The 14447-nt window shown below is 40.7% G+C and overlaps 1 protein-coding gene across 2 annotated transcripts; it reads right to left on the reverse strand.

Annotated features, from left to right (window-relative positions):
• Nucleotides 1–5839: 5839 nt before the first annotated feature.
• LOC131303908 (aquaporin NIP2-1-like) lies at nucleotides 5840–10732 on the reverse strand. Of its 2 annotated transcripts, XM_058330970.1 has the most exons (5): nucleotides 10521–10732; nucleotides 8376–8600; nucleotides 7268–7462; nucleotides 6956–7017; nucleotides 5840–6349 (listed from the first exon to the last, which is right to left on the reverse strand). In XM_058330970.1, the coding sequence occupies exons 1-5, from the start codon at nucleotides 10650–10652 to the stop codon at nucleotides 6118–6120; spliced, it is 846 nt and encodes a 281-aa protein (XP_058186953.1). In that variant the 5' UTR covers nucleotides 10653–10732; the 3' UTR covers nucleotides 5840–6117. The 2 variants fall into 2 exon arrangements, with proteins under 2 accessions (XP_058186953.1, XP_058186954.1); XM_058330971.1 differs by lacking the exon at nucleotides 6956–7017 and having other exon boundaries at nucleotides 5844–6349; nucleotides 10521–10726.
• Nucleotides 10733–14447: the final 3715 nt, after the last annotated feature.

Here is a 14447-nt window from a genome sequence, read left to right on the forward strand (position 1 = left end):
GATGGTTTCGATGTACACTTCCCACTCGATAGATTACCCAGTCTAGATGTGTCTCTATCCCTCCTGGTTAAGGTTATTGGAGTCGAATGATCGTGTCTCTATCCCTCCCTCCAGGTTAAGGTTATTGGAGTCAAATAATAAACTTGCATTGTCCCTTCATCATGGTCATAGAGTCCAACTGGAGGAGTTGGCTTACACCGACGGGGTTGCTGTCAAAGCAGTGGGAAAACTCCCATTCCTTCTCTGTCAGCATCTCGTTGATGGTGTAGTTCTGGTGTTCTCTGTCAGCACCTCGTTGATGGTGTAGTTCTGGTGTCGGATGGTGTAGTTCTGGTGTTCTCTGTCAGCACCTCGTTGATGGTGTAGTTCTGGTGTAGGATGAGGACATAATCTCTACCACCAATGTAAGTTTTTTGTTTAAGAAATTGCTGTTATGATTTTTGCACTGTATGAACCCGTTATTTTTGCCGACTCCATTCCCACACACACGCTCCGTATTCTCGTAATCTCCATTCTCTACGATCCACGCTTAGGCTCCTAGATTCAATGTTCGCGATCTTACTGGTCACGACATAATAGCAGCCGAATTTCTGGATTGCCAATGCCATCCCCCGGCCGTGGTTTCCCCTCAGACCAACTTCTCCCGGGGGACGTGGCATCCACAATCTCCTGCTGCCCCGGAGGTGATACTGAGTACCGTCTAGGTACCTCAGCTATCTATAACCAAGAAAATGGAATTTGTCTCGTAGGGCCTCGAGATCCCAATTGCAATTCTGGCAATCCGGGTGCATGCACAGCTACTGAAGTGATTTACTTAGGGCTTGTTTGATAACTTAAATTCAGCACTTAAAACTGAATCAATTAAGTAATAAGTGATTCAGTAGTTTGATAACGACATTATACATTACTTAACAAATTAAGTGCTACTTAAAATGTAGGCTAAAAAATTGAAAAAAATTAGTAGCTTTGAGCTACTTAATTCTGACTGAATTCTTGTGTACTTGCATTTAATCACCATACCACCACCACAACCACTTGCACCACCACCACCACTCCTACAACCATTCCACCACCACCATCACCACTACCACCACCACCACCACTTCGCCACCATGACCACCACTCCACACCACCACCACCATTACACCACCACTCCTCCACCACTACCACCACTCCCTTATCACTCCATCACCATCACCACCACCCCTACCACTACCACACCGTCGCCGCCGCCACCACCACATTGCCACCATTGCAACTATCCTTCCACCAACACCACTCACTGTCACCATTACACTATCACTCCACCGCCACCACCACCACCATTCACTGCCACCGTTACATCACCATCACTCCACCACCACCATTACACCACTATCTCCAGCACTCCATCGCCGCCACCACCACCACCGCCGCTGTTGCCACCACTCCATCACCACCAACACACCACCACCACCACCACAATCACCATTCCACCAATATTATACGTACATTGTGACCATTAGTAAATTAAGAGAGAATCAGAACTAAAATTAATTTATCATTTTTTTTAATTCAGCACTTAATATGTTTACCAAACAGCTTGTCAGCTTAAAAAATTCAGCATTCAGCTTTTAGCTTTCAGTACTTAATTTTTTAGCATTCAGTTTTAGTTTTATCAAACAGACCCTTAGTCTTAGTAATTAGCCTTCCGAGCAATTGATGTTTCGTACTTACGAGTGTTTTTCAAACATCACAGAAAATGATACACAATCAGAAAGCCCCACTCACCATTTGAAGCTAAAATATTGCTAACTTATCAAGGGACATTTGAAGCTAAAATGGTTTTCGAATTGGGTTTCCCGAGCTTTGTAATGTAATTACAAAGGGTATGAAGTTCTTGTATCTAAGCAATGTGGACAAAGGTGCACCTTGGACTCTGTGAGCTATTTACAAACGACCTCATTTCCTTATATTAGCTCAATGAACGGCAATGATCATTTCTATCTCATGTCTCTCATTCTCCTCCTAGAATCCTCCAACCAAATATCTCTCCTTTCTTTTTTATCCACAATATTTTAGAGCTCCTCCATACAACTCTAGCATGTGGTGGAGTCTTCCATAGTGTTCTAGAATAGTGGCCACTTACTCGAGGATGTTTATCGCTTCAGCCGTCACAATCGATACCAAAGCAATAAGAATCGTATATTTTATGTTTATTGTGTCAAAATTTCCTTATTTATCACCTTACTAGTTGATGCCTCCGAATGTATCATAGTTTTAACTTAAATAAATTACTCGTACTACCTGATTGCTCTATGAAATAGTTATAATTTCTACAAAGCGTCAGTTTCCATTTTGAGATTTTTTTTTTCTATTTGATCATATAAGGCAACATTATTTACATAGAGATATATTGCCTAAAAGTGAGGATACAGAGGTCATCTTGTAAATATAAAAAGATCCAATATATGGCTATAAATTTATCATCATAAAAGTGATCTAACGGTTTGATCATATAAGGCAACATTATTTACATGGAGATACATTGATACAGAGGGATAGATTTGTCATATTCTTAAAAAATATGATCCGATATATGGCTATAAATTTATCATAAAAGTGATATAACGATTGTAGAGGCTCTCTCATTTATATGGACCGGGAGAGTGTGCTGTGCAGCGTGCTGTGCGGCCGCCAGCGCCGTCTTGCCGGCATCGGTCCGACGATCGGAGACGTACACTACGTAGAGCTCGTTGAGTATAAAAGTGTACCAAAAATCAACCTAATCAAATATCGTTAAGTACTTCATCGGAATACATATAACTTGGAAAAAAATGAATCCTAATGGATACGAAACACTGGATCAAAATCACTGAATCCATTCTTTTTGAATTATATGTGTTCCGATGAGGCACTTAATGATATTTGATCGGGCTGATTTTTGGTACACTTGTGTACTTGACGAGCTCTACACAGTGGACGTCTCCGATCATCGGGCCGATGCCGGCAAGGAGGCGTCGGCGGCCGCACAGTACGCTGCATAGCACGTAGCTGTGCAGCACACTCCCCCGGTCCCATTTATATGCCTCGACATTTTCAACACAAAACCGCTCTGTTTTATAATATAGATATTAGTTTTTTTGGGGCACAGAGAGGAGAATTGGCGGGTATTGTAGTTGGTTATGCCGTGTCCATAACCCATCTTTGGCTGGGTAAACTTTAATTGAGACGCCCTAACGCAAATTATGAGGTGCACAGAATATTAAGATTAGAAGAGATGAACTAATCAAAAAAATTGTAAAGAAAAAAGAAGAAGAAGAAGATTTGAAAAGATGTGTCATATCTTTAGGGTTGGAAAATGAATCCCCAGCACTACCCATGACACTTCCAACTAAAACAACTATCCTTTGCTACAGACCCTCTTCTAGTCACGTGGTGTTGCTAAATAATTTGACTTTAATTTGAATATACTACGGGTGTGTTCCACTAACTAAACTAAGTACTTCTTTTTTGAATTAAAGGTGATACATATATATATATATATATATATATATATATAGAGGAATTTTCAAGTGAGGGATCCCTTATTTTGTTAAAATGAGGGACTTTCATTTCCCGATCAAATTTTGAAAATCCGAACCGTTCAATGTGTGCAGAACGTAATTTTAAGGGTCCCCATGAGAAATCAGCAAAAAAAATGACCGGAAAGGGTGTCACCTATCTCGTAAAAGAGAAGATAATAACCTTGCAGAACGGGGAACCGGGAGAGAAGCTTTGATGGGTTGATACCAATTTTTAGGAAATCTGGAATCCAGCCTCCAAACTTAGAACATGTGACGTGAGAATGTCATTGTGAGTAATGTAGACATCTGTAAGACGACCATGGGACTTTGTCCCTGGGTACGGGCCATCTCTTCTATTCGCTACTCCAGCTACTTGATCAAGTCTGTTCATTCGAGCGTATTGAAATTCAACAACGTAGGAATGCGTTGATCATAAAATAGGAATGCACATATTGATATAGCGAGTGTTGGGGATATTGTATCTGTATATATCTAGCCAATGGGGCTCATCCCGGGTGGATCTAATCGGAACCATTCATAGGGTTGGTCCTGTTGGATTTCTTGTCAAGGGAACCATGAAAAAGCCAGTAGTGTGGTTAATTCAACAAGCCAACAAGATCAAACGGTTCCTATCAAATTATTCGACACGAGACGGACCAATATGTAACTAACTGCTAGTAGCATTGTGGCATTTACAGACCAGTATCAGGTGGATCAATGAACCCAGCAAGGACCATAGGTCTTGCATTAGCCAACAACTACTACAACGGGACTTGGGTGTATGCGATTGGCTCAGTTTCGGGACATGGTAATCTATCTATACTTTTATACTATATATACTATAAGAATGTAGTTATCCAGAATAAAACGAAGCTCTCTCCTTAACTCTCTCTCATACATGGAATTTCCTCGATCAATTTTTTATTTTTTATTCATTATTCTACACATTTTTCATTCATCATTCTACACATTTTATTCATAGATGGAATTGTCTGTCTACAAACTTATAGGTGGAAAATCCTCCTCATCAATCTAGACGAGTAACCATATTCGTTGCACCATTCCTTACGTAGTTGATAGGTTTATCTTTGAAATCTTGTTCTACATTGTCAATTAATATTTCCCCACTTTGTTGTTTGGCCAAAACTTACATTTCCCAGCTGAAAGAAACGCCTGTACATAATCCATGACAATCTATGATTCATCTTCCCCTTCTCATGTGAATGAGCCGAACTCTTAGAACAACAATCCAACTGCCATATGGTCTGTGTTGGGCCCGGAGTGTTCCCATGGATTTGGTTACACAATGCTTACTCCTTGTGACCGCTCTAAAAACAGACTTGCGGGTGCGATGTCGAATGTCATAAAAGACTTAATTGAAACCCTTCCTAACACTAATTGGTTGTAGGAGAGATGGTAGAAAAGTGGTCTGACAAGTGGTATCAGAGCTAGGAAGTCATGGGTTCAGGAGCGTTATTGTGAGGGAGGGATTGTTGGGCCCGGAATGCCCCCATGCATTTGGTTACACAATACCACTCCATGCGACCACTCTAAAAACAGACTTGCGACCGTGATGTCGAATGCTATAAAATACTAAAATATACTAGTATTTGTGTTCCAGAGGGTGAGGTTGTGCCTACGTGTTTGATTGGGTGCAACAATAAGCGCAACGTAAATGCAGCAGCTTAAATTGCTCCAGCTAATTGTGAGGCTGCCTAAAAATGGTACTACCTTCAAAATTTACAACGGTTAGATAACATAACATCCTTGTCAATTTTCTTTTTTGACCGGACTTGTCAATTTTCTTTTTTGACCGGACTTGTCAATTTTCTTTCATTCTGCTAAAATATTACGAATATACATCTAAGAGTGGACAGATTTGGACACAAATATGTCTACAACCGTATGATCGTATGAACATGCACAAGATGGTTGCCAACTCTCGGCAACATTTTGACATCAACATCGGTATATTCTCCTTGTTTCCATTTGGGACGGGATCCTCTTCAGTTACTATCCCGGACAGTCCACATTTTTCTCACAATATAGCATACTCTTGCCGGTAAGAATATCCTTATGGGATCCACATTAGTGAGGTTACCGGAATAGATCCATTCCCTTTACATTTCTATGGGTCCCCTGGAGGCTGGAATTTATCTGAAAAAAGGGTCCCCTGTTGAGCAGCGACCCATTCTCCACACCCCCACCTATTGAATCCCCACCACCAAACCCCAAAAAAAAAAAAAAAAAGATACTATTCTAAACTAGTCACTTTCTAAACCTCTTCTTCCGCTTTCATTTTTTGATCATAAAAAATATAAATTACTTTCGTGCAAAGAATAAAGAACCACCTGAGACTTCCAATAAAATGTCAATTTAATTACAAACGGGATCTCAAGATAACAAGTTGCCATGCAATATTGATATTGCTATACATGAGCTCTTTTTTTGCTTATGTAACGTAGGTGTCCGGCCGGAACATCTCACGTGCACCTCGACTAAGCTGTACATGAGCTCTGATAACCACTCGGATTGTCCAAGGCATGCGGGCTCGACTTGTTGCAATGTTTTTCTAAAAAGAGTTGAGAGGATCGTCAGCTGTAACGTCTCGATCATCATTGCTGCTCATTGAGCTGATTGCTTGGACTGGCTTGTCTTTGAACCAGACAAAGCGGTATGACCATGCCCCAAGTAGTGTTCCCGTAACTGGACCAACAAAGTACACCCAAAGCCCGTTGTAGTAGTTGCTGGCTATTGCTGGACCTAAGGTCCTTGCCGGGTTCATCGATCCACCTGATACTGGTCTGAATATGTTGCCACACTACTAGATGTTAGTTACACATATTGGTACTTGGAGGACCCGAGGCGCAATGGTCATTTATTTGATCGAAAGTATTCATCTCGTTGAGTTAACAATGGTGGCGAGTTTCTCATGGGTTACTTGATTGATGAATTTCATGAGTTAACAATCGTACTCTGGTCCCTTTTTTTTTTTTTTTTTGCATGAACACAATGAATGGGTTCCAATCAAATCACCGAGTTTCGGGTGAGCTCCACACAACATACCGAGCCATGCAACAAGTCTTCCATGTATGGTCTTGATTTAATAATTAGGCGTTTTCAGGTAATTCACTTCTTGAAATTGGACCGGAGCTTTCTATATGTTTGGTTCCAAGCATTCTCACGACTGTAAGAGGGGCTCGAAGCGACGTATCTGACACAATTTTTATTTTATTTTATAACTCGGGTGTCTGGACCAACTTATGCTTAACTTGACTAATCCTAGGAGCCTAGTAAGTTAGGCATCTCATTCCAACCCTAAAGTTATGGCCCATGTCGTCTAATCCTTTATCTCTTACCAAACTGATAATTTGCCTCAGAGCTTAATTCTGAATTAAAGTTATGCTTACCCAGCCAAGATGGAAGTTATGCACACGGCAGAACCAACTGCTACACCTCCCAGTTCTCCTCTCTGTGCCAATAAAAATAGATACTCATTTGGCGAAACAGACGGAAATTGGGTGCAACCAAGGCAAATTGGGGCGCAATTAGAGGTGGTAAGCAGACTAAGCTACTCGAGTATAGTTGAGCTGATCAAGCTCGTGTCTGTTCGTGTTAAAAGTTTTTTTTCAAAAAATCAGTTTACCGCAAAAGCAAATTAAACTTGAATATATATATATTTGAGCTCGTAAAGCTTTCCAACAAACTTCAAAGCTACTTACTGCTTTGGCGTCGATTGTGACGGCCGAAGCGATGAACATCATTGAGAAAGTGACCACTATTTCCATAATCAGAGACTGAATTTGTGACCCAGAGGGTGAGGTAGTGCCGAGACGTTTGATTGGGTGCAACAATACACGAAGCGTGAATCCAGCTGAAATTGCTCCGGTAAATTGTGCTGCTGCGTACAATGGTACCTAAAAATTAATTAAGTGGATTAATTTAGCTTTTCATTGAAATTAAATGGACTAAATACAGACTGTCAATTAATCACGAGACATTGTTTTTGAGAAACACTTAAAAAAACCATGAAGATTAAAAAAAATTAACGTAATTTCACGAGGTCGAGTTTTTTTTCTTAATATTTTCTCATCACCAATTGAATACTTGTTTGTATATCCTTAAAAGGTACGTAAGGTGTCTAATGTTTGTATTTCGCGATTTCATATTTTTAAGGAAAGATCCATATCAGATTTCATCATACTTTCGTTGACTCTCCTTAACAAATTTTAATTGGATGGATCAAAAAAGTATATTGTGGACCCCTACCAAATTTTTGTACCCTAATGATTCTAAAACCACACACAAACAAATAAACTCTCTGACATCACATATTGGCTCCCACACATATTGGAGATGTACGTGTAGTGTGGGTAGACCCCACAGGTCATGTGAATGAGTTTGTGTGTGGATATAGCAAGATTATTTTGTACCCATCAGAAGACGGCCCTTTCACTGAATTGTAGCTTGGGGAATTAAAAAATATTCCAAAGTTTTGAAAGAAGTAACATAACTCTTGTTTTAAAAATAGAAAACTCTTATTCTTTTTGAGGAGAGTTCCTTGTGCTTTTTGAAAGGCAGGAGAGAATTTCATTAATTTTTAAAATTGTTACAAAAATTGAAAGGAACAATCTTGTGTCACTGAGACCCAAACCAGAGAGTTCCTCGTGCAAATAAGGTGTACTCGATGACACAAATGCATTCTTTCTAATTTTTTTTTTTTTGTCTAAATGGAGCATTTTTTGTTGTTGGTATTTTTGACTTCTCATAACATTTCGATTGGATTTTTTGTCTTAATTCATGGGATTAATCACTCGTCTTGACGAATACCTGTTTCCAAGGTAAGTGCCCGATGGATGCGAAAGCTACAGTAACGGCCGGGTTCATGAACGCACCGGAGATGTGGCCCACTGCATAAATCATAACCGTAACAATGAGACCACCGGCGATGGAAGCTCCAAGTTGCGAGACTCTGGTTTCATCAGTTGCACTCAATGCTGCTGAACCACACGTCACAAACACCCGCAGGCAAGTCGCTATTGTCTCTGCTACCACCTGTTTGTTTAGAGAGAGAGAAAAGATGTGAGAGAAGCATTCAAAAAAAGTCTTCGGCACTAGCCGCGGTGTGTGATTGATCCCCAAGACGAAAAAGTATACCCGATTAATTAATGTTATGACTACCGGTACCATATCTTACCGTGTGACATATTTTTTTTAAGATGGTATGACATAAATTTATAACATCTTTTTGCAACTTACGTAATTTTGTAACATTTCTGTCGGTAATACATGACGTATAATAATAAAAAATGACGTATTTTCTCAATATCCTATCACATGCGTATCATATGCTTTAAATAAGGATCGTTGGGGGTCAAGGGGATAAGGCTCCGTTCCGGAAATCTTCTTAAAAAATAAATACTTATTTTGCCACTTCTCATTCAAAAATAAGAAGGGTCATTCCACAAAATCCAAATAAAAAGTTCCTTTCACATTTTCAAATTCAAAAATAATGTAAATGAAAAGAAAAATTCATTTTTTTTGTACCGTATTAAAGATCTCAATGAGATCTATCAAACAAGATCCATAGTAGTAGGAAAATTATTTGCGTAAACACATGATTTTTGAGCTTGAAGTTGCCTTATACAAAAAATAAGACTGTTGCTATGATAATGGGCGCCGGCGGCCGCATCGGGCCTTCTCCGGCCATCGGACGGCCGATCCGAGCCGTCCAAAAATTCTAAAAAAAAAAAACAAGGGGGCCTTCCGCGGGAATCAATGGCATCCGAGGTGTGTAGGGTGCTTGATCCGAGCACCCATTTTCCATGTATATATGATCAAGCAACCTACACGGAAAAGGGGTGCTCGGATCAAGCACCCTACATACCTCGGATGTCGTTGATTCCCACGATGGTCCCCTCGGTTTTTTTTATAGAATTTTTGGACGGCTCGGATCGGCTGTCTGGTGGCCGGAGACGGCCCGGCGCGGCCGTTGGTACGATTTCCCTCCCCGACGCCCATTGGTACCTATGTAAATTCTGAAAAAATAAGTATTACCTTCTTATTTTTTTGGAACAACCCTTATTATTGGACAAAAAATAAGTTCTTATTTGTTTTCTGGAACGGGCTCTAAGTGGAGCCAAAAATCCGATTTCCAGTCAAACACAACTTGGCACTCCACCAACCCCAACGGATTGACCTAGTTGTCAAGGCTGTAATAGTCAACTTTTTTTAGGTTAGTTCATACAGAACTTCACGCTGAGTTTTAATTAGAAATTCCACAAGTAGACGGTGGAAATGATGAGGAATGAGGATTAATAGGGTTTCGTGTAAGGTAGCCCGCACACCTGAGTTATCATAAGCTTAGCGCACCATCTGGCCCACCTCTTGCGTTTTCACAATTAGACAACAAATTAATTTTGAGTTACAAGTAATTGGAGATTTCAAAATTGATAGAAAAGAATTTAAGAGCTTAGTCATAGATTTGCCTCAAAATTTGGTCTGAGATCAAGTTGCAGCCTTTCAAAACTACACGAACTATATGTGATGGAAGGAATGTAAACAAAAAACGGAAAAAAAAACGGAGACAGATCTAACCTTTGCCACTATGTATATACTCAGAGAGTAATTGCTCTCAGAAACGTTTTAAACCAATGATATACTAGCATGCAGTTCTCTTGTACATCCCAGAATTGAGGAACCTCAAGAAATATTATGCCGGAGAACAATTCCCCTGGGCTTGGAGGGGAATTCATCCCCGGATGGGATGGAAGAAGATAGCATATATTACCCAGAAAAGAAATCATATATAGTTGCATGGAAATCTAAAACAAGTCTTTTCTCAGCAGGGTTTCTATCCATACAACCAGAAGCTAAAGTAGAAGAAACATAGTAACAAGCAATGCCCTGTGCAATCTGTATGCATAGGTATGCATGCTTGGATGCGATAAATATTGGATGCGATGCTGTCTGTACCTTTCTGTAAATTTGAGGAGGATAATGTTCTCGGAATTGTCTCCAAAGAGGGAAAAATGGATATGTCGAATCTCGGGATGTTGTGGGGATCAAGTTGTTGAGATTTCGGCTTGTTATCTCCATTTCTTTCATATGTACGCAGAGAATGCCCGCGAATTCTCCAAGGAAAATCAAGAAACGGGAAATTTGGAACTGGGACTATGGCTTATGGGAACAAGAGAATTCGAAAGATGAAGAGTTTTTGGTTGATATTACACACTGTCTATCCAGAGTTTTTGGTTGATATTACTAGAGAGAAACCCTAAATCAAATCACATACTCAACTAAGAGAGAGAGAGAGAGAGAGAGTTATTCTGTTTCGTTATCCTTCTCAACTGACTGATACAAAGATATATACCCCTCAAGGGTAAAACAGAGTTTAAGCTAACCGACTCAACTAATCAATTTCCTAACCACTTTCTTAACAAACTGTTGACCTTAATGCCCTTGCATAATAACCCCCTGCAAACTCATGGGTGTGGGGAACACCCTGAGTTTGTCTTTAAGAAAAAGAAACCGAGCTACGGACAAAGATTTGGTAAAAATATCGGCAACTTGATCAAGAGACCCAACATGTTGAACTGAAATCTGTTTGGAGAGGACCTTTTCTTGTATGACGTGATAGTCCACTTCAACATGCTTGGTTCTGGCATGGAAGATGGGATTGGATGCCAAAGCAATAGCAGAAATGTTGTCACACCAGACAACATGAGGCAAAGATAATGAAACATGTAACTCAACCAGAAGTTGCTGTACCCATGATATAAAGACCCAATATTTTTTTTATACAAATAATTATTATTATCAAAACAAAAATATTATTTTTGCTCAAGAAAAATTATTTATGTCGTCACACCAATTTTATTTCCGTAATCGATTGTGCGCGCGCGTATCTGACGATTAATTTTCCTAGTGTGTGCATGTGTTGCACCGGATCATTGTTCCAACCCAATTCCATTTCTTCTCCCTTTTTCCATTCAAAAACAACGTACGGACACACAACCAATTACACAACGTGCTGACGTCAGCAGAAACGACGTCGTTTCACTTAAAAATAAAAAAAAAAAACACGAGCAAAATGTCGCCGATTTTCCCCTTCCCCATCCCCTCCCCACTTTCACAATCAAAATACAGAGCCCCTCCCCACTTTCACAATCAAAATACAGAGGCGAGGGAGAGAGAGGGGTCTCCCCCACCACCACCACCACCGGCGTCGGCAGCCACTATTCCACTCCCCACCACCACCGGCGAATCCCAGAGTCTAGAGAGTTCACCTGAAGAGTTCTGGTAGCAAACTCAACTCCGAGAGTGGATTTGGACTCCAAGCAGAACTCATTACAGAAAATGTTGGATTTCCCAACCCCACTATCCCCGATCAGTACGCTCTTGAACAAATAGTGTAGTCGTGATCTACCTTAAGCGCCATCGTTTTAACTCCCTCTCTCTCTCTCTACTCCTTCGTCCTTGCCATAAAACCCACAAATTCATATCCAAACCACACAGAACTCACCCGAATCCAAACAAACCCACAAAAATCACACACAAACACATACCTTTAGTACAGAGAACGAAGGCAAAAGGGATTTTGGGATTGCTGTAAATCTTGAGATGAATCGGTGGGATGGGTAATTTTTGTCTCGAAGGTGTTTAATGATTTGTCGAAGACAGATGGGAAAGAGAAGAAATGGAGGAAGCAGGGTCTTTTTTCCTTCTTAGTGAAACCACGTCGTTTTTTATGGCGTCATGCTGACGTCAGCACATTGTGCAACTGGTTGTGTGTCTGTACGTTGTGTTTATAGCATTCTCCGTACGTTGTGTTTGTAGCATTCTCCTTTTTCATTTCATACTTTCGGCTGGAAAAAAAAATAATAATAGTAGAAGAAAAGAAAAAAAGAAAAAAGAAAAAATCATCATCTTCCAATCAAAAATCGACAACTCTTTTGGATCCTTTCTTTTACCCATCAACTAAAGACCTTATTCTTTAACTCTTTGTTTATTACCTACCTGACTTCTTCTTATACTCTTCTCCTCCTTTTTATTTTTTGAACACAGCTCACACACTCCCACACAGAGAAACGGCAGAGAGAGAGAAAGAGAGAGAGAGCGTGAGAGGAGAGAGGAGGCAGCCATACCTCCGACCGGCCGTCCCCACCACCGGAGCAGCATCACCTTCTGCCGCCATCACCACCAACCGAGCCCACCTCCAGCCGAGCTCCATCCGCCGATCCTCCAACCGGCGCCGCTCGTCCTCTCACCATCACCACCAAGCTCTCATCATCACCACCACCACCAGTCCGCACCACCACCGATCAGCACCTCCCACCACCGAGCAACCCACCACCAGCCGGCCATTACCACCACTGGAGCCATCTCCACTGCCGTGCTCACCATCACCACCGCCCGAGCTCCGAACCGCCGCCGTCTCTTTCCAAACCCCGTTTTGCCGGACGAAAGGTAGCTCGGGACTCACCTCCCTAAGTATATATTGTGTTTCTATTATGATTTTTAGTGTTACGGTATGATATTAATCGAATCCGACGAGCCCATTGATTTCCGTTGAAAACAGTACTGGAATTTGAAATGGAAAATAGAATAATTACAGTTTAACCCCTCGTGATTTTAAGAGCTTATAAATCTAACTCTTGAATGGTAAAAGTTAATATTAAGCCCCGAAGTTAATTAGTTTTCATTCCGATGCCGCCGGTCGAACCGACCGACTAAGGGTGCAATCAGTGTTCGATAATATCTTCTTCGGTCAACATCAAAACCTTCTTCGTGTATGGCCTTTCTGTTCTGTCTTCAGTAATACCCGGCGTTCGAGTTACCAGGGCAACATAGTACCGTGAGCGATGACGCTCAATAGCCAAAACCCACCCGAACCCATAACTTACAAGCAATAGCAATATAATTGACATGCATTTAAAAATAACATAAAAAGAGAACAATCAACTTTTCTTTCATTACTATCATTCAACCTATGTGAGATCTCGGATCTTATCCACAGATCCGTTCCTACCCATAACCTTTGACACAAACACTGGTGTGGTCCGACTCCTCTTTTCCAGATCCAGATGAAAGATACCTAAGTTATATACCTGGGTATCCCATTCGCAACCATAAGTTCGGATAAAACTTCACCGGCAACGCTCAAGCGCCGTCTAGCCCGGGTTGAACTTCACCGGCAACGCTCAAGCGCCGTCTAGCTCGGGTTGTGACGCAAGCACAATGCCACCCTTATGTCCCGTCCCAACATCCGAGAGCCGACCACCACCATGCCGTACCCAGGGTTTCGTAAATCAACACTTCCGACAAATCACCACCAATCATTCACCAACCATTCAATCCTCGGATTCCTTGTCCGGAATCACAATCACAGCCTCTCACATTATCCATTTTCCATTAAACCTACTTTCAACGTCTAAGATGATAAGTCCGCACATCGTAACCAACCTAGGAACCTATTTGTCCAATCTATTAGTACAACAGCATTTCACACAGTTCAACATTTTTCGAAACATGCTCATGGGCTATAACAACAATTAAATTCGCGATAAAAACAAATCATGCGATGAGGCTAAACACGCGAATAATTTATCATACGTTAAATCTAATCTTGCAATTCAATAATCCAACTAAACATACCAACATGCTAAAACTCTTTAATCATGCGACAACACTAATTATGCGATTAAAACAAATTAAGTTATTCCTTTTATTTTCTCTTTTCTTTTTCGAAACTAAAGTCTACGATTTACTCTTAATCACCCCGGAACTTATAATTTTAGCCTTTAAAACTCAAGGGTTAGATTTATGAGCTAATCTATTTGAGGGACTAGACAGCAAATATTCTAAGAAATTTTCAAATCCAGTGGCTACCATTTTCTGGAA

Source organism: Rhododendron vialii, chromosome 10a (genome assembly GCF_030253575.1).
Source record: "Rhododendron vialii isolate Sample 1 chromosome 10a, ASM3025357v1".
NCBI lineage: Eukaryota > Viridiplantae > Streptophyta > Magnoliopsida > Ericales > Ericaceae > Rhododendron > Rhododendron vialii.